At 37.3% G+C, this 21,932-nt stretch overlaps 1 protein-coding gene and 1 non-coding gene across 2 annotated transcripts in view; both read right to left on the minus strand.

Moving 5' to 3' along the window:
* LANCL2 (LanC like glutathione S-transferase 2) overlaps nt 1-21,932 on the minus strand; it is a 48,700-nt gene that overhangs the window by 16,605 nt on the left and 10,163 nt on the right. Inside the window, exon 3 of the mRNA XM_072791687.1 lies at nt 872-1,079. Within this exon, the coding sequence (XP_072647788.1) occupies nt 872-1,079 (208 nt within the window). The remainder of the gene's footprint in view (nt 1-871; nt 1,080-21,932) is intronic.
* LOC140613680 (U6 spliceosomal RNA) lies at nt 12,398-12,503 on the minus strand. Its single transcript, XR_012014572.1, has one exon. It is a non-coding gene; the product is annotated as a U6 spliceosomal RNA (small nuclear RNA).

The raw sequence follows: 21,932 nt of genomic DNA on the forward strand, positions 1-21,932 counted from the left end.
TACACCCACCCTCTGTTCAAAATATCTATCTTTATATCAGTTTAAACCATGTAAGAGACGATATTCAATTTTGAAACCCAGAATTAGAAGGAAGTGATTTAAAATTTAAAAGAAAATAGTACTAAAATGTAGTCAATGCTTGGGAAATAGCTCGAGTCGCTCTGTCTTCCAGGCAACATCAACTGAGCAGCATGTGCCAGATACTCCGCCAAACCAAGGGAGTAGGCCCTGATTTCTACCCCTTAAAAAAAGAATGTAAACCAATAGGTGCAATAAAAATTTTATACTTTCTAATTGTTCCAAAACAATAGAACCTAAAAATAACTTGGTTATGGTACTGAATCTAAGGCATATGAGTTAATTTTCACGTGACGAAGACAACCAAAAGTTACTTAGGGAAAAGATTAGAGTAACACGAAGAAACATGTTTATTTGTCCCAAAATTAAGGCCGACACAAGCTTGGATAGAAAGGGAGGCATAGGGGATCCCTGGGTGGTGCAGTGGTTTGGCGCCTGCCTTTGGCCCAGGGCACGATCCTGGGGACCCGGGATCGAGTCCCACGTCGGGCTCCCGGTGAATGGAGCCTGCTTCTCCCTCTGCCTGTGTCTCTGCCTCTCTCTCTCTCTCTCTCTGTGACTATCATAGATAAGTGAAAATTAAAAAAAAAAAAAAAAAAAAAAAAAAAAAAAGAAAGGGAGGCATATGATCTTATCATTATGTTTAAGGTTAATATACAAACCTCTTCACTTCCCAGAAAGACCTGTTTGCAACAGCAGATGAATTAAAAAATAATTTCCTTTTTCAATGTCTTTCTACATAAGACCTTGAATGGAGAATTTAGACAAAATACTTCCAGTTTTAAAAACTCACTTTGTGATGCATTCCTGGGACTCGCAATCGCTTTTGAGTTTATGATATACCACAGCTCCTACAGCAAGGGGTCCAGCATCTCCACAGAGGAAAGTGACCCTGCGGCCGTTCAGATTCCGAAGTGTTCTCTTCACGTAATCCAGGGATCGGAGCAGGTAGGTCTGGTCGCATGTAACCCGGTACAACTGTAGGTACAAAAGAGCTATGCCTGCAAAATTCCCCCACCCCCAAAGAAAAGCATTATTACCTTTCTTTTTCACTTTCAGGGCATTATTTTATGATCCTATGAAAAACTTAACCTAAACCCTATGTTTCTGAAGGAGCACCATCAAATAAATTACATATGGTACAACTTTTAAAAACAGAAGAAAAAAAAAGAAAAAAAAACCCTCAGGGTAGAGAAAGCTTAAACCATTTAAATTAAATCCATCACCTTGCCAACAGCTCTGATACAGTGACTCAGTACTTCCTAGACAAGGTAAAACTTAACACTTCCCACGCATCCCCATTTTCTGTACATTCAGTTCAAGATTTTATTCCTTCTCTGGATTGTAAACTAACTTGGATCCTTTTCCTTTTACTTCTCATATAATCATTTCCTCCTATCTTATCCAAGTTAAATAATTACTTTCTAAGTTTTACACCCTCTTTCTAATTTTTATATATTTCTCACAATTTTTCAATTTTTTTTAGTGACTAACCTATCCAAATGACCAACCAACCAGTGAGTCAACTCACTGCCTATGGAAATGCCATATGAGGCAGAGCAGGATAACAAACACACAAGGCAGTTTATCACCTATGCAACCTTCCTATCTTAAAGATTTTATTTATTATTTAGGGAGAGAAAAGACTCCGAAGACTCCGAGCTGAGTGTGAGCCCAACAGGGGGCTTTGATCTCAAGACCCTAAGATCATGACCTGAGCTGAAACCAAGCGCCGGAGGCTTAACTGACTGAGCCATCTAGGCACCCCGCAACCTCCCTATTTTGAAGAACAAATCCGGACACGTAAGTGAACCAGAGAGATCTTTTTCCAAAAATCTACAGAGGATGACCTATATGGCTTCTGAAAGAAGCCTATTATTCTTGGACTCCAGTTACTATGATGGTTACATAAAAAAAAATCCATCTGTATAAATATAAACTTAATAAAACATAAAGTATTGAAGGAAATGTTATGATGGTGAGAAGCGCAAACAGAACGTTTATTCATGTTTGAATTGGGATTCTCTAATATTATGTTGTCTAATATCCTACTCTCACTTCTATTATTTTTCATTTTGCTTTTTATTTTGTTTTGTTTAATTTGAGTATAATTGGCACACATTAGTTTCACATGTACAACATAGCATGTTGTACAACTGGTGAACAAGTCACCATCTATGTTCTGCTATGCGTTTTGCTTTTTAAATTTCTCTAAATAGGTAGCTTCTTTTTTCATTAATTCTCCATTTCAGGGTATCCTCTTTCCCTTTCAGATGCTTAACATCTCTCTCTCTCTCTCTCCATACATTCAGAAAGTCCTTTTCGCATTATGCATTTCCTGGAAGTTGTTAAGTAAGACAGATATAAAAGTACGTGTTGTAAAGCCTTGGAAAAGTATCCTTCCATATGAATTACTTATGGGCTCCTGTATTTGTTTTTGTATTCAAAATATTCAAATTATATACATATAGAAAGCAAGTCAGGGGTGCCTAGGTGGCTCAGTTGGTTAAGCAGCTGCCTTCAGCTTAGGTCATGATCCCAGGGTCATGCCCACTGTGGGGAGCCTGCTTTTCACTCTGCTTCTCCTCCTTGCTCCTGCTCTCTCAAATAAGTAAATAAAAATTAAAAAGTTTAAAAAAAGTAAGTTAAATACCTACAAATTTCAAATGTAGTCATTATAAAAGGTTTACAAATAGGTACTTCATGATTGACTCAGAAATCCCTAAAAAATAGAATGATGATGTGGACAGCCTATGAACCTTAAAACCTATCATTATGTATGTATCAAATCTTAAATATTTTAATTACTACATTAATTTTATAGAGGGAGGAAAGGCAGAAGGGAAGATAAGGAATCTTAAGCAGGCTCCATATCCAGCACAGGGCCCAATGTGAGGCTTGATCTCATAACCCCGAGACCATGACCTGAGCCAAAAACAAGAGTTGGACACTTAACTGACTGAACCATTCAGGCGCCCTATTTATTTTTTTAATGTTTTACAGTCAGGTCTTTTTTTTTTTTTTTAATTAATTAGTTTGTAAGTAATCTCCACACTCAACATGGGGCTCGAACTCTCAATCCTGAGATCAAGAGTCACATGCTCTTACAACTGAGCCAGCAAGATGCTCCAATGCTCAAGTATTTTAAAGCAAATGATAGGCAAAAATTTTTTTGAAAGATTTTATTTATTCATGAGAGACACACACAAAGAGAGGCAGAGACACAGGCAGAGGGAGAAGCAGGCTCCATGCAGGGAGTCTGACGGAGGACTCGATCTCAGGTCTTTAGGATCAGGCCCTGGGCCGAAGGCAGCGCTAAACCGTTGGGCCACTGGGGCTGCCCCGGCAAAATATTTTTAAAAAAACTCATCCTAACATTTCACCTTTAAATACTTCAGTATGATTATCTAAAATATATAAACCTGTTTCTAGAAGTCAAAATAGCACTATAACTATCGAGTGAATAACTGATAAGTGAAACTGAGCTGTGATTTTTTCTTTTTTAAGGAAATCTTTGTCAGTTTTGGTACCACTATCATCCTTGCTTCATAAAAATAACAGGAACTATTCCTTATTTTCCTAACCTCTGAAACGGTTTATTTATTTTTTTAAAGATTTTATTTATTCACAAGAGACAGAGAGAGAGAGAGAGAGTCAGAGATATAGAGAGAGGGAGAAACAGGCTCCCTGTGGGGAGCCTGATGAGGGATTCAATCCCAGAACCCTGGAATCATTCCCTGAGCCAAAGGCAACCACTCAACCACTAAGCCACCAAGACGTCCCTGCCTGAAACAGTTTAAAAGTAGCAAAGAAAAAAAGTAACACTGAGAGTTCCTGTTGTCAATTATTATTAAATTTTTTTTTAAATTCAGTGTAGTTAAGGTACAGTGTTATATTTGTTTCAGGTATACAAAACAGTGAGTCAACAATTTTATACATTACTCAGTGCTCATCACATGTGCACTCCTTAATCTCTATCACCTGTTTCACCTACCCTCCCCCACTTCCCTTCTGGACATATCATCTTTATTCAACAGTCAATGGACATTTGGGCTCTTTCCAAAGTTTGGCTATTGTTGATATAGTGCTGCTACCAACATTGGGGTGTGTGTACTCCTTCAAATCTGTATTTTTGTATCGTTTGGGTAAATACCTAGTAGTACAATGGCTGGATCATAGGATAGCTCTATTTTTAACTTTTTGAGTATGGAGGACCCTCCATACTGTTTTCCAGAGTGGCTGCAACAGTTTGCATTCCCATCAACAGTGTAAGAAGATTCCCCTTTCTCTATATCCTTGCTAACATCTATTGTTCCCTGAGTTATTTTAGCCATTCTGACCGCTGGGAGGTGGTATCTCATTGTGGTTCTGATTTGTATTTCCCTGATGTCGAGTGATGTTGAGCATTTTTACATGGGTCTGTTGGCCATCTGGATGTCTGCTGTGGAGAAATGTCTCTTCATGTCTTCCACCCATTTTTAATTGGATAATTTATTTGGTGTTGAGTTGCATAAGTTCTTGATAAATTCTATTATCCCTTTACAAGTAAGTTGTTTGCAAATATCTCCCACTCAGTACATTGTCTTTTAGTTTTGCTGTTTCCTTTGCCTGTAAAAGCTTTTTATTTTGATGTAGTCCCACAAAAAAAAAGTGGCACAAGCATTTCCTGTTCTTTTAAAGAAATTGTCTCTTTTCATTAGTTTATTATTTGTTTTCCCCTAGTTTTACTGAGGTATAATTGACAAAATTGTAGATATATGTGTACAAAAGGGTGCTTTGATAGACTTATTCATGAAAACATTACCACAATCAGGCTGACACGTCTATTACTTCACATATCATTTTTTAAATGTGTGTGATGCGACCACCTAAGATCTACTCTCTTAGGGCAGTTCAGCAGTTTAGCGCCGTCTTCAGCCCGGGGTGTGATCCTGGACTTCTGGGGTCGAGTCCCACGTCCGGCTCCGTGCATGGAGCCTGCTTCTCCCTCTACCGGTGTCTCTGCCTCTCTCTCTCTCTCATGAATAAATAAAATCTTAAAAAAAAAAAAAAGATCTACTCTCTTAGCAAATTTTAAGTATACAATACAGTATTATGTACTATAGTCACAATGCTGTACATTAGATCTAAAGAACTGGTATATCTTGTAACTGAAGGCTTGTACTCTATCTCTCCCATTTTCCCCACTCCACAACCCCTGGTAACCATCATTCAACTCTGTTTCTACGAGTTCAATTTTGTTTTTGTTTTTAAAATTCATATTTTTGTGAGATCATAGTCTGGTTTATTGCACATAGCATAATGTCCTCTAGACCCATTTTTGTTGTCACCAATGACAGGATTTTTTTGTTTATTATTCATGTAAACATAGATAGAAATATATAAAAATACCACAACTTCCTTATTCATTCAACCATCATTGAATATTAAGGTTGTTTCCATACCTTGGCTATTGTGAATAATGCTGCAATGAACACAGGGGTGCATATATCTTTGTAAGTTAAGTTTTACTTCTTTGGAAAAAACCCAGAAGTGGAATTGCTGTATCATCTGGTAGTTCTATTTTAAACTTTTTACGTTTACATTTCCACCAAGAGTGTACTAGGGTTCCCCTTTCTCCGCATCCTTGCCAACATTGGCCATCTCTTCTATTTTTGATAAAAACCACCCTAGGGGATCCCTGGGTAGCTCAGCGGTTTAGCCCCTGCCTTTGGCCTGGGGCATGATCCTGGAGTCCTGGGATGGAGTCCCACATCGGGCTCCCTGCATGGAGCCTGCTTCTCCCTCTGCCTGTGTCTCTGCCTCTCTCTCACACATCTCTGTGTTTCTAATGAATAGATAAATAAGATCTTAAAAAAAAAAACAAACACCCTAACAGGATTAAGGTGATATCTCATTACGGTCTTGATTTGCATTTCTTGATTAGTTAGTGATGTTGAATATCTTTTCATGTATGTGTTAGCCATATGTATGCCTTCTTTGGGAAAATATCCAACTGGGTTGTTGGATATTTCTTACATATTTTGGATACTGACCTTTGAGCATAAATGTTTTGCAAATATGTTTTGCCTTCTTTGGGAAAATATCCACTCACGTTGTTGGATATTTCTCATATATTTTGGATACTGACCCTTTAGCATAAATATGTTTTGCAAGTATTTTCTCCCATTCTATTTCTACCTTTTTTGTTAACTGCTTTCTTGCTGTTCAGAACTTTTTAGTTTGATGTAGTCTCCCCTTGACTACTTTTTCTTTTGTTGCCTATGCTTTTGGTGTCATATACAAATAATCATTGCTAAAACCCAGGTCAAGGAGCTTTACCTCTATGTATTCTTTTAGGAGTTTCATTGTTTCAGATGTTACATTTCAAGTCTCTGATCCATTTTGAGTTAATTTTTGAGAGTGGTGTAGGATAGGGGTCCAGTTTTATTCTTTTGCATGTAACTCTCCAATTTTCCCAAAATGATTTGGTGAAGAGATGACTTTTTCCCCACTGTGTGTTCTAATTGCCTTTGTCAAGGATTATTAACCATTTATGCATGGATTTATTTCTGGGCTCTCTATTCTGTCCCATTTCAGCTATTTTTCTGTTTTCATCCCACTACCATATTGTTTTGATTACTATACCTTTGCCATATATTCTGAAATCAGAATTGTGATGTCTCCAGCTTTGTTCTTTCTCAAGACTACTATTCTACTCTGGTTCTTTTGTAGTTTCATGCAAATTTTAGGATTTTTTTTCAATTTCTGTGAAAAATATCATAATTTTAAAACATTTTTATTTGAATTCAGTTCATTACCATATTATGTATTATTGGTTTCAGAGGTAGAGGTCAATGATTCCGTCTTATATAATACCTAATGCTAATTATATCACATGCCCTCCTTAATGCCCATCACCCAGTTACCCTGTCCCCCTCACCCATCTCCCCTCCAGCAACCCTCAGTTCGTTTCCTATGATTAAGAATCTTATGGTTTCTCTGATTTTGTCTTGTTTCATTTTTTCTTCTCTTCCCCTATGATCCTCTGTTTTGTTTCTTAAATTCCACATCAGAGTGAGATCCATATGATAAATTGTCTTTCTCTGATTGAATTTTCACTTAGCATAATATCCTCTAGTTCCATCCATGTCATTGCAAATGGCAAGATTGATTGATTGATTTCTTTCTTTCTTCTCTTTTTTTGTTTAATGGCTGGTAGTAGTCCATTGTGTATATATATATACCACATCTTCTTTATCTATTCATCTGTTGATGGACATCTGGGCTCTTTCTATAGTTTGGCTGTTGTGGACACTGCTGCTATAAACAGTGGGGTACAGGTGCCCTTCTGATCACTGTATTTGTATCTTTGGGGTAAATATCCAGTAGTGCAATTGCTGGGTTATAGGGTAGCCCTATATTCAACTTCTTGAGGAACCTCCAAACTGTTCTCCAGAGTGGCTGAACCAGCTTGCATTCCCACCAAGAATGTACAGGGTTCCCCTTTCTCCACATCCTTGCCAACATCCGTTGTTACCTGACTTGTTAATTTTAGTCATTCTGACTGCTGTGAGGTGGTGTCCCATTGTGGTTTAGACTTATATTTCCCTGATGCCAAGTGATGTTGAGCATCTTTTCACGTGTCTGCTGACGATTTGTATGACTTCTTTGGAGAAATATCTGTTCATGTCTTCTGTCCATTTCTTAACTGGATTATTTGTTTTTTGGGTGTTGGGTTTGATAGGTTCTTTATAGATTCTGGATACTAGCCCTTTATCTGATGTGTCACTTGCAAATATTTTCTCCCATTCTATAGGCTGCCTTTTGGTTTTGTTAACTTTCCTTTGCTGTGGAAAAGCCTTTTTCTCTTGATGAAGTCCCAATGGTTCATTTTTGCCTTTGTTTCCCTTGCCTTTGGAGACATGTCCAGCAAGAAGCTGCTGAGGGTGAGGTCGAAGAGGTTGCCTCCTGTGTTCTCCTCTAGGATTTTGATGAATTCCTATCTCATATTTAGATCTTTCATCCATTTTGAGTCTATTTTTGTGTATGCTGTGAGGAAATGGTCCAGGTTCATTCTTCTGCATGTGGCTGTTCAATTTTCCCAACACCATTTGCTAAAAAGACTTCTTCCATTGAATATTCTTTCCTGCTTTGTCGAAGATTTGTGGAACATGGCATTGAGGGTCCATTTCTGAGTTCTCTCTTCTGTTCCATTAATCTATGTGTCTGTTTTTGTGCCAGTAGTATACTGTCTTGGTGATTATAGCTTTGTAATAGAGCTTGAAGTCTGGAATTGTGATGCTACCAGTTTTGGTTTTCTTTTTTAATATTCTTTTGGCTATTCAGGATCCTTTCTGGTTCCATACAAATTTTAGGATTATTTTTTCCAACTTTGTGAAATAAGTGGATGGAATTTTGATAGGTATTGCACTGAACATAAAGATTGCTGTAGGTAGCACAGACATTTTAACAATATTTGTTCTTCCGATCCATAAGCATGGAATGCTTTTCCATTTCTTTGTGTCCTCCTCAATTTCCTTCAGGAGTATTCTACAGTTTTCTGAGTACAGATCTTTTGCCTCTTTGGTTAGATTATTCCTAGGTATCTTATGGTTTTGGATGCAATTGCAAATGGGACTGATTCCTTAATTTCTCTTTCTTCTGTCTCATTGTTAGTGTACAGAAATGAAACTGATTTCTCTGCATTGATTTTATACCCTGCCACTTTGCTTAATTGCTGCATGAATTCTAGCAATTCTGAGGTTGAGTCTTTTGGGTATTCCACATAGAGTATCGCGTCATCTGCAAAAAGTGAGAATTTGACCTCTGCCAATTCGGATGCCTTTTATTTCTTTTTATTGTCTGATTGCTGAGGCTAGGACTTCTAGTACTATGTTGGACAACAGTGGTGAAAGTGGACATCCCTGCTCTGTTTCTGCTTAGGGGAAAAGCTCTCAGGTTTTCCCCATTGACAATGATATTTGCTGTGGGCTTTTTGTACATGGCTTTTATGATATAGAGATATGTTCCCTCTATCCCTATACTGTGAAGGGTTTTAATCAAGAAAGGATGTCGTACTTTGTCAAATGCCTTTTCAACGAGGTCTTTCATCTCATTGATTAAATTTATTCCTAAGGATTTTTCTTTGATGCTATAATAAATGGAATTTTCTTTTTAGTTTCTTTCTCCAGTAGTTTATTCTTAGTCTACAGAAACACAACTGATTTTTGCATATTCATTTTGTACCGAATTTGTTCATCACTTCTAACAACTTTTTGTTAGGATCTTTAGGGTGTTCTCTTATATAAGATCATGTTACCCTGCAAACAGAAAAATTTCACTTTTTCTTTCTGATTTTCTTTTCTTTTTCTTGCCTAATTACTCTGGGTGCATGTATATATTTGTTATTTCTTCTTGATGAAGTAACTTTGGGGGGGGAAATGCCTGCTGTCCACCCTGCTAAGGATTCTGAGGCTTTATCACAGCTTCCCTACAAATATGCCTACTCCGAACTTCTTGTTCCCTCTTAGGGGTGAATTCTTAGAACTGTATGCCTTCTCGTAATTCCATAAAGCCAGGCTATTTGCGGAGTCTCCTGTTTGCTCTCGCTAAGGAGTGCTGAATGCTCAAGTTTGTATGCTGTCTTCCAGTTCTACAGGGTTGAGCTGGCTTTCTACTTAATTCTCAGTAACTGTCCACAAAGACTTGCACTCATTGCTCTCAGAGGCACATGCAACTATGGGGTGGAGTATCCTGTGGGTAAGGAGAATAATGCTAGAAATGCTTGTGGTCAGCTAGAGGGATTCAAAGGCCAAGTGTCCCCAGCAGCTTGTGGTCAGGTTTCCTAATGGAGTCTGTGAAGTGGTAAGACCTGTGTAACTTGAGTTTGAGGACTGGCGGTTAAGTGTAACAGCACAGAATCTCCCTGCCCCTCAGTCATTGAGATCATCCCCGTATTTTGAAAGAGTAGGAAAGAAGCGGGTGTCTTTGACAACATCCTTTATAGCTGGGGAAGTTGGAAACTCACTCACATGCTCTCACTTTACCCTGTGGGAAAAACTGCAGGCCATGTTTGTCTCTTTTGGCACAGAGCTGTGCCATCTTGGAGATGCAGTGACATAGGTGAAATGAAACTTTTCTGCTTACCCTCTTCACTCTTTCCAATCTCAGATTTTTTTTGTCCTCCCAATGGTGTGCTGAACTTCTCTACTGGATTCCTGGGTCCCATAAAGGTACTCACAAAAACTTATCAAAATCAGTGTTCTTTGGGGGGAAAGATGGTAGATTGCTGAATTGCTGATGCCATTCTCCTTGGATTAACTGTTCTTTCAAGGTTTGATAAAATTTCCCAGTGAAATTTTAAGGGTAGATCTTTAACAATATTCTCAAGTTTTTATTTGGAAGTTTGTCTATTTTGATATTCCATCTCTTCTAGGGTGAGGTTTGGTAGATTATGTATTCACAAAGAATTATTCATTTTATTTACATTGTAAAATAAATTTATATACAGTGAAATGGAGTGTGGCTTCTAAATTTCCTGTTTCAATAGTTTCTCATTAATATCTCATTAATAGTGTTTCTGTGCCTTCCTCCCCTATCTGCAAACTTCTGTTTGGAACTTAATTACATAATTAAAAATAATCAATGTCACTATAAGCTTATGCTGGTTTCCCCAATCATATCTTGGCTATGGATTCCTCTGCTGTGGGACTGGAATAGTACTTTTCTTTTCTTTTTTTTTTCTTTTTTTCTTTTTTTTGGCAGAAAGGGCCAGATAGCAACTTTATATTAAAGTCCCCATTCAGGGCAGCCTGGGTGGCTCAGTGGTTTAGTGCCGCCTTCAGCCTGGGGCATGATCTTGGGGTCCTAGGGCTGAGTCTCACGTCGGGCTCCCTGAATGGAGCCTGCTTTTCCCTCTGCCTGTGTCTCTGCCTCTCTCATGAATAAATAAATAAAATCTTTAAAAAAATATAGAGTCCCCATTCAGTCTCATTGCATGCTCTTCTGTTTATTTCAAAATTCTTTTTTTTTTTTTTAATTTTTTATTTTATTTTATTTATTTATGATAGTCACAGAGAGAGAAGGAGAGAGAGGCAGAGACAGGCAGAGGGAGAAGCAGGCTCCATGCACCGGGAGCCCGACATGGGATTCGATCCCGGGTCTCCAGGATCACGCCCTGGGCCAAAGGCAGGCGCCAAACCGCTGCGCCACCCAGGGATCCCTATTTCAAAATTCTTAATATAAATATATGCTAGCAGTGAGAGCTCTGGTTGCTCCACATTTTCACGAGGAATTGGTATTGTCAGTGTTTTGGATTTTGTCAATTCCCTAACAACATACGATGTTGACTACTTTGCATCTGTATTATCTTCTTTGGTGAGGGTCTTTTCAGGTATGTTGTTCATTTTGTAATGGGGTTTTTTTTTCTTATTGAATTTTAAGAGTTCTTTGTATATGTTCCATAAAACAGATAAGTCTTTGCAAGTATTTTTCTTTTAAAAAATGGTATTTATTTATTTGAGACAGAGCACGAGCAAGAAAGAGAAAGAAAGCATGAGCAGGGAAGAGAGACAGAGAGAGGGAGAAGCAGGCTCCCCACTGAGCAGGGAGCTCAATGTGGGGCTTGATCCCAGGATCTGGGATCATGATCTGAGCCAAAGACAGATGCTTAACCGACTGAGCCACCCAGGAGCCCTACAAACATTTTCTTCTAATCTGTGACTTATCTTCCCATTCTCTTGACCTTATCTTTCACAGAGCAGTTTTTAATTTTAACATAGGCCAGATTACCATTTATTTCTTTGACTAATCATGCCTTTGGTGTCATATGTAAAAAGTCATTACCATACCTAAGGGCATCTAGGCTTTCTTCTAGGTTATCTTCTAGTTACATAGTTTTCCATTTTATATCTAGGCCTATGATCCACTTTATTACTTTTGAGAGGTGTCTAAATTAATTTTATTGCATGTGCATGCCCAGTTTTCCAGCATCACTTGTTAAAAATAACTATCTTCCATTGTATTGCTTAACTCCATTGTCAAAAACCAATGGAGCATCTATAGCAGACTAGATTTAAGTGAGTCTATTTCTGGGCTCTCTATTCTATTCTCTCCATCTATTGGTCTATTCTTGCACCAGTCCCACACTGTTTTGATTACCACAATTTTATAATATAATTATTATACACACATGTGGACAAGCAGGGGGAGCAGCAGTGGGGGAGGGAGAAGCAGATTCCCCGCTGAGCAGGGAGCCTGACCTGGAGCTTGATCCCAGGACCTGAGCCAAAGGCAGATGCCTAACTTACAGGTGCCCCTGTGTTGTGTTTTGTTTTGTTTTTTAATGGAACATTTCATGATTTGTGTGTCATCCTTGCAGAGGGACCATGCTAATCTTCTCTGTATACTTCCAATTTTAGTATATGTGCTGCCAAAACAAGCATAAATGGTATTGTGTTTTTAATTTCAAATCAAACTTACTCATTGCTGTTACATAGAAAAGTGACTTACTTTCCTGCTTATTAACTGATATTTTTGTTATTTCTGATTTTCGACATAGAAATATCATGTCATCCACAAAGACAGTTTTATTTCTTCCTTCCCAATCTATATAACTTAAAAGCAAAAGACAAAAAAGTCTTTACTTACAAGGGAAAACCCATAAGGCTAATAGGAGACTGTTCAACAGAAACATGGCAAGCCAGAGAGGAGTGGAATGATACATTCCAAGTGTTGAAGGGAAAAATACGCAAGGAGCTCGACACGGGACTCAATCAGGAGATCAGGCCCTGGGCTAAAGGCAGTGCTAAACCGCTGAGCCACCCCGGCTGCCCCTAGACCCTTTTAACAGTAAGACCAAAACACACCCAGGATCTAGTTTTTTTGTTTCTGTTTTATCTTTTTTCTTTCTTTTTCTTTCTTCTTTATTTTATGGACAAAACGACAAGATGGATAAATTCACTCCAAAGGAAAGAAAGTAGAACTCATGGCCAAGGGCTTAATCAATAAAGATATTAGTAAGATGTCTGAACTAGAATTTAAAACAATGATTATGGGATGCCTCGGTGGCTAGTGGTTGAGCATCTGCCTTTGCCCCAGGGTGTGATCCTAGAGTCCAGGGATTGAGTCCCATATCGGGCTCCCTGCATGGAGCCCGCTTCTCCCTCTGCCTGTGTCTCTGCCTCTCTTTGTGTGTCTCTCATGAATAAATAAATAAAATCTTAAAAATAAATAAATAAAAATTTAAAAACCCAATGATTATAAGGATACTAGCTAGGCTTGAAAAAAGCATAGAAGACACTAGAGAATCCTTTATTACAGACATAAAAGAACTAAAATCTAGTCAGGTCGAAATTAAAAATGCTATAACCAGGCTGCAATCCCAAATGGAGGTCATAAAAATGAGGATGGATGAAGCACAGGAATAATACTGATATAGATGATAAAATTATGAAAAATAATGAAGCTGAAAAAACAGGGAAAGAAAGGTAGTGGACCATGAAAGTAGACTTAGGGAACTCAGCAGCGGATAAAAATGTAGTAACATTTGTATGATAGTAGTCCCAGAAGATGAAGAGAGAGAAAAGGGGGCAGAATGTTTATTCAAACAACTGATAGCTGAAAACTTCCCTGAGGGAATGACACCGATATCAAAATCCAAGAAGCACAGAAAACTCCCATGAAATTCAACAAAAGCTGACCATCAACAAGGCATATCATAGTCAAATTCACAAAATACACAAACAAGGAAAGAATCCTGGAAGCAACAAGGGAAAAATAAGTCCTCTATCTACAAGGGGAGACGGATCAGGTTCATAGCAAATCTATCCACAAACAGGAGTGGATGTAAATGTACAACGTACCGAATGGGAAAAATATGCAGCCAAGAAGTCCTTATCCAGCAAGGCTATCATTCAGAATGGAAGGAGAGATAAAGACTTTTTCCCAGACAATCAAAAACTAATGGAGTTTGTGATCTCTAAAACAGCCCTGCAAGGAATTTTAAGGGGAATTCTTTTGAGTGGAAAAAAACAAAACAAAAACAAAAACAAAAACAAGAAAAACTAGAAAGGATGTAAAATATCACCAGAAACACCAACTTCACAGGTAACACAACACAATGGCACTAAATTCATCTTCCAATAATCACTCTGAATGTAGTAAATGGACTAAATACTCCAATCAAAAGACACAGGACATCAGAATGAATAATAAAAAAAGATCTCTTTATAAGCTGCCTACAAGAGACTTATTTTAGAACTAAAGAATCCTGCAGATGGAAAGTGAGATGGAGAAATCATCTATCATGCTAAAGGATATCAGAAGGAAGCTGGGAGTGGACAAACAAAAAGAAATAAAAGGCATCCAAATTGCAAGGAAGGATAAAACTTCCACTCTTTGCCGATGACATGATGTTCCATGTAGAAAATCCGAAAAACACCACCAAAAAATTGCTAGACTACGTGAATGCATCAAAGTTGTAGAACATGAAGTCAATATGCAGAAATCTACTGTATTTCTATACATCAATAATTAAGAAGCAGAAAAAAATCAAAGAATCATCCCATTTGCCCTGAAAACAATAAGAACCTAGGAACAAACCTAACTAAAGAGATGAAAGATATGTACTCTGAAAAATGATAGATTGCTTATGAAACAAATTGAGGAGGACACAAAGAATGGAAAAGGTTTCCATGCTCATGTATTGGAAGAACAAACACTTTTAACCTGTCTGTGCTACCCAAAGCAATCTACACATTTAATGCAATCCCTATCAAAATACCATCAGCATTTTTCAGAGAGCTAGCAAACAGTGCTGAAATGGATGTGGAACCAGAAAAGGGCCCTGAATAGCCAAAGCAATTCTTAAAAAGAAAAACAAAACTAGAGGCATCATGTATTCCAGATTTCAAACTATACTACAATGCTGTAGTCATTAAGACAGTACGGTACTGGCACAAAAACAGATACATAGATCAATGGGACAGAAGGGATCAGCTGGCTAGAGATGGGTGCTGGGTATTAAAGAGGGCAATTGTTGTGATGATCGCTGGCTGTTGTATATAAATGATGAATCACTGAAATCTACTCTAGAAACCAATATTGCACTCTATGTTAACTAAAATTGAAATTAAAAAAAAAAGAGAAAGGGACTATATAATCATATATAAGGGGGACAATCCAATAAGAAGATATAACAATTGTAAATATTTATAAACTCAATATGGGAGCACTCAAATATATAAAACAATTAATAATAAACATAAAGGAGCTAATTGATAATAATACAATAATAGTAGGAAACTTTAACACCACACATACATCAATGGACAGATGATCTAAACAGAAAATCAAACAGAATTCAATGGCTTTGAATGATGCACTGGGCCAGATGGATTTAACAGATATATTCAGAACACTGCATCCTAAATCAGAATACTCTGGTGTACACAGAACAGTCTCCAGAACAGATCATGCATTAGGTCACACAATAAGCTTCAAGAAACACAAAAAGACTGAAGTCATACTATGCCCCTTTTCTCACCACAACACTATGATATTAGAAGTGAACCACAAGAAACTATCTGCAATGGCCATAAATACACAGAAGTTAAACATGCTGCTAAGCAATGAATAAGTGAACCAGAAAATCAAAGAAGATATTTAAAAATACATGGAATCAAATGAAAGTGAAAGCAAAACAGTCCAAGACCGTTGGGATACAGCAAAAGCTGTCCTAAGAGAGAAGTATATGGCAATATAAGTTTACCTTAAAAAGGTAGAAAAACCTCAAAGAAACAACCTAACTTAACTGAAGGAAGTAGGAAAAGAACAACAAACAAAGCCTAAAGCCAGCAGAAGGAAGGAAATAATAAAGATTTGAGCAGAAATAAATGATATAGAAATTCAAGAAACCAATAGGACAGATCAATGAAACCAGGAGCTGGTTCTTAGAAAATATTAATAAAATTGATAAACCCCAAGCCAGACTTATCAAAAAGAAAAGAGAAAAGACCCATATTAATAAAATCAGAAATGAGACAGGAGAAACAACAATGAATACCATAGAAATACAAACCATTTTGAAAAACAGACAATCTGGAAGAAATGGATGAATTTCCAGAAACATATAAACTACCAAAACTCAAACAGGAGGAAATAGAACAATTTGAACAGACCAATAACCGGCAAAGAAGTTGAATCAGTAATCAAAAATCTAAAAAGACTAGGACCAGATGGTTTCAAAGGAGAATTCTACTAAACTTTTAAAGAAAAGTTAATACTTATTTTTCTCAAACTATTCCAAACAATAGAAATGGAAGGAAAACTTCCAACTTCATTCTATGAGGCCAGCAATACCCTGCTACCAAAACCAGATAAGGATTCCACTACAATAGAGAACTACAGGCCAATATCCCTGATGAATATGGATGCAAAAATTCTCAATAGAATAATAGCCAACTTAATCCAACCAAACATTAAAAAAATCATTCATCATCATCAAGTGGTATTTATTCCTGGGTTGTAAGGTAGTTGAATATTCACAAACCAATCAGCATGATAACATCACATTAATAAAAGAAAGGATAAGAACCGTAAGATCCTCTTAATAGATGCAAAAAAAGCATTTGACAAAGTACAGCCATTCATGATAAAAACTCTCCAGACAACAGGTTTAGAGGAAACATATCTCAATGTAATAAAGGCCATCTATGGAAAACCTATCGCAAACATCATCCATAATGGGGAAAAACTGAGAACTTCCTCTTAATGATCAGGAATAAGGCAAAGATGTCCACTCTCACCACTGTTATTTAACAAGAGTACTGGAAGTCCTTGCCACTGCAATGGACAACAAAAAGAAATAAAAGGCATCCAAATCGGCAAGGGAGAAGTCAAACTTTCCCTGTTTTTATTTTATTTTTTTTTAAGATTTTATTTATTTATTCATGAAAGACACAGAGAGAGAGACAGAGACAGAAGCAGGCTCCATGCAGAGAGCCGGACACGGGCCTCGATCCCAGGTCTCCAGGATCACACCCTGGGCTGAAGGTGGCGCTAAATCGCTGAGCCACCCAAGGGATTCCCACTTTCCCTGTTTTTAGATGACACGATAATCTAGATAGAAAATCTGAAAGACCACCAAAAATTTGCTTGAACTGATACATGAATTAAGTAAAGTCGCAGGACACAAAATCAATGTACAGAAATCTGTTGCATTTCAATACACCAGTAATGAAGCAGCAAAAAGAGAAATTAAGGAATGAATCCCATTTACAATTGCACCAAACAATATCAAGGAATAAACTTAACCAATGTACTCTGAAGACTATAAAACACTGATGAAAGAAACCATGATGCAAAGAAATGGAAAGACAGTCCATGCTCATAGATTGGAAGAACAAATATTGTAAAAATGTCGATACTACCCAAAGCAATCTATATACACATTTAATGCAATTCCTCTCAAAATAGCAACAGTTTTTTTTTTTTTTTCAGAGCTAGAAAAACAATCCGTCAATTTGAATGGAATCAGGAAAGACACCAAATAGCCAAAGTAACTTTAAAAAGGAAAAACAAAGCTGGAGGCCTCACAATTCTGGACTTCTACTTATATTACAAAGCTGTAGTCATCAAAGCATGTAGTACTGGCACAAAAACAGATACACAGATCAATGGAACAGAATGTAAAACCAAGAAATAAACTCACAGCGGTCAATTAATCTTCAACAAAGCAGGAAAGAATATCCAATGGGGAAAAGACCATTTGTTCAACAAATCATGCTTGAAGAACTGGACAGCAATATGCAAAAGAATGAAACCAAAATAAATAATAGAATAAATGCAAAAGATGCAAAAGAATAAATGCAAAATGAATGAAAGACCTATATGTGAGAGCTGAAACCATAAGAATCCTGGAAGAGAACATAGGCAGTAACTTGTGTGACATTAGCCATAGCACCTTCTTTCTAGATATGTTTCCTGAAGCAAGGACAAAAGCAAAAATTAACTATCGGGACTATATCAAAATAAAAAGCTTCTGCACAGCAAAAGAAACAACCAACAAAACTAAAAGGCAACCTATGGAATGGGAAAAGATACTTGCAAATGAAATACCTGATAAAGGGTTAGTATTCAAAATATATAAAGAACTTATAAAACTTAACATCCAAAAACAAATAATCTAATTAAAACATGGGCAGAAGACACGAACAGACATTTCTCCAAAGAAGACATGCCAGACGGCCGACAGGCACAGGAAAAGATGCTCTATGTCACTTATCATCAGGCAAATGCAAAACAAAACTACAAGATATCACCTCACATCTATCAGAATGGATAAAATTAACAACACAAGAACAACAGATATTGGCAAGGATGCGGAGAAAGGGGAACCCTCTTGCACTGTTGGTGGGAATGCAAAGTGGTGCAACCACTTTGGAAAACGGTATGGAGGTTCCTCAAACCTAGAATTATCCTATGATCCACAACTGCACTACTAGGTATTCACCCAAAGGATACAGGAACACTAATACAAAGGGATATGTGCACCCCAATGTTGATAGCAGTATTATCTACAACAGCCAAAACATGAAGACAGCCCGTGTCCATCCACTGAGGAACAGAAGGTGTGGAGTACATATGTATAATGGAATATTACCCAGCCATAAGAAAGAATGAAATCTTACCACTTGCATTGACATGGATGGAGCTAAAGATATCATGCTAACCAAAATAAGTCAGAGAAAGACAAATACTATATGATTTCACTCACGTGCAATTTAAGAAAAAAAAAACAAGCAAAGTGGAAAAAAAAGAGAGGAGGGCAAACAAAGAAATACTCTTAATTATGAAGAACAAACTGATGGTTACCAGTAGGAAAGTCGGTGGGGGTGTTGGTTAAACAGGCGATGGGGATTACGGAGTGAACTGCTTGTGATGAGCACTGGGTGTTTATGGAAATGTTGAATCACTATACTGTATACTTGAAAATAATATTACACTAACTGGAATTTATTAAATAGAGACTTAATAAGAAAAAACATTTCCATCTTTCTAGTTACATTATTAATGTATTCTTACATGTTTACTTTTTTCACTAAAACCCTTAGCATATTAATAATAGTATTTGAAAGTTCCTGGTTTGATAATTGCAACATTCCTGCCATAGTTGATTCTGGGTCTGATGTTTACTTAGTCACTTCAAACTGTTTTAATTCTTTCTTTCTTTCTTTTTTTTTTTTTTTTTTGCCTTTTCGTATTCCTTGTAAATTTTTATTGCAAGCTGGACATAATGTACTGGTAAAAGAAACTTCAGTAACCAGTCCTTTAGTAACGTGGCGGTGAGGAATAGGGAAGTAGCAGCATCCTATGGTCCTATGATTAGGTCTCATCTCAGTCTTTTGGTGAAGCTGTGCCCCTGGACGATGACCTTTTACTAGTGCTTCTCAGTGTTTTCCTCCCTGTAGGTTGGACAGATAGTAGTTACAAGGGGCTGGAGTTGGGTTTTCCCCAGACCCAGCCAGAGCAGGGTGGAGTCAGGTATTTCCCTCCCCGCAGGGATGTCTGGCTTCAATAAAATTCCACTAGGTTAGGCTCTGGTAAAACAGTTTTTCCTGAGGGTGGGTCTGGTGAAGAAAAACAGAATGCTCTGGCATATTCTAAAGGATGCCTTTCCAGCCCCCTCCAGAAGCACAAAGGGATTCTCCCCAGTATCAACAGTGAGAACCTGAGAGAACTTCTTGCAAAAGTAAAGAAGCGTCCTTATAACTGGGTATACCTAGAGGCATTTTATTCTCCTGCTTGTTCACACTCAGCCTCTAGCAATTCATCAATTAACCTTTAAATCTCTTATCCCCATGCTGGTTCCCACGGACGTTCCTTCTTGGGGATCTCTGCTCCAGGAAATTGTGATTTTCTCCAGTAAACTCCTGTGTTTTCTTTCTTCTAGTATCAGTTCTTTCTTCAGCCCCTTGTCACTTGGAATTCATTTTTGAAGTGATTTTACCTTTTCCTTCAATTTCTTAGTTCTTTCAATTCCCATTTCACATCATCTTACTGTCTTGCCATTTCCTTTCTGGGCTCCTTTACTTCTGTTTTGTGATTCAACTGCTTAATTAAGTTCCAAAATAAATGTTGGAAATGCTGCAATTCTTCCCCACATTGTAATGGCATCTTCCTGGTGATTTTTCTTCTTCCATTGCCGAAATGTGATATTCTGTTTTCTTCTAATATTATGTATACAATTGAATTTTTTCTTAAGTTTGAATTAGGTGAGTTTTTCTGAATTAACTATCAATAGGAAGACTCTCTAAAAAAGGGAAAGTGTTAGGATAGCTTTCTTAGTTTTTTTCATCTCAAAGGCATCCTTTTCTTACTAAGTGACAGTTTATTTGTGTATGGTGACTTGTGGTGACCAGATTTCCTTTGGTTCTCATAACCTTACTTGTTTCTCGAGGGCTCCTACCACTGATGTTTCCTTCCTGATTATCCTCTTAGCCAGTGCCATAAGGGATGTAGTTCCTGCCGCATACAATAATCCCCTTTTGTAGAAGGATGCTGTTTAAAAAAATTCTATGACCTCTTTTCCCTGAATGCTCTCCAAATCTTTTTTCTCTGCCTCTCTTGTCCACTTTACGTTCAGATATGCCCTCAAAAATTCCCCGAGTGTGTGTGTCATCCTTCTGAGAATAATTATTTATTGACTTGGGAGAGGGGGAATTGCAGAATACATTTTGCTACCTATGGGTCACTTGGTGGCTTTCCACAGTGTTTTGGATTTTATTTGTTTTTTTATTATTATTTGGTATATTCTCTATCTCACAATTTTGCCAAAAAAAAAGTTGTGAGTGCTTCATTCATTCTTCTTGTATTGATTGCATGGTTTTAGGAAGAAAGGTAGGTGTGGGTGTAAGTAGATTCCATAGTGTTACCTGAATTCCAAAGCCCTAAATATTATTTTTAACCATTCACACAAAACACCTCCATGCTGGCTCTATCACTGATTCCAAAAGATGACAACAAATGGGGATTTTTAAGAAATACTGATTCTTGGACTCCTCTGCCAGAGATCCTCATGTAGTTATTCTGGGATGGCTGCTGATAATATGTTGTTTATTATAAAGCCCTCTGAGTGTTTCTGATGCACAGCTAATTTAGGACCTAATAATAATCATGGATTTAAATCCCCTATTTCAACAAGAAATGTTTTAAGTAAAATACTTTTTAGGGGAAATCTATGCTAATAATATCTATGTTATTTTTAATAATATCCATCCTGGGGTACCTAGGTGGTTCAGTCAGACTGAGCATCAGTCTTCGGCTCAAGTCATGATCTCTGGGTCCTGGGATCCAGCCCCATGTCCTGCTCCCTGGTCACTGGGGAATCTGCTTGTCCCTTTCTCTCTCCCTCTGGTTCTTCCCCCTAGCTTGTGTATTCTTTCTCTCTCTCAAATAAATAAAATCTTAATAAATACATAAATATGTCCCTCTTTGCTTTTAACTTCAAGTTAGCTAAAATTATCTAAATTTACATTTAAGATAAATTTCTTTGGCTCTTTAAGTTGAACTAGATCTATGTCTTTCTGGGTTTAATAGTTGGGAAAATTTAATTCTAATGTCTTTATGTAAATGCTGTATTCATAACAGGGAAATACAAATAAAACATCACAGAAATAAATATAAAAATGAAACAAAAAAAGATCAAGGCTGTCATGTTTGGTTGTACACTGTGAAAGCAGGTACCAGTTCTCAGTGATTCTAACATGAAAACTTATGTCTATGCTGTTGATTGACTAAACCATAAAAACTTAACAAGGGCTATATATTGATATGTAAATTGTTAATAACGGTAATCATCCTGCAGTCTAATC

The sequence above is a fragment of the Canis lupus genome, chromosome 21 (genome assembly GCF_048164855.1).
Source record: "Canis lupus baileyi chromosome 21, mCanLup2.hap1, whole genome shotgun sequence".
In the NCBI taxonomy this organism is placed as follows: domain Eukaryota; kingdom Metazoa; phylum Chordata; class Mammalia; order Carnivora; family Canidae; genus Canis; species Canis lupus.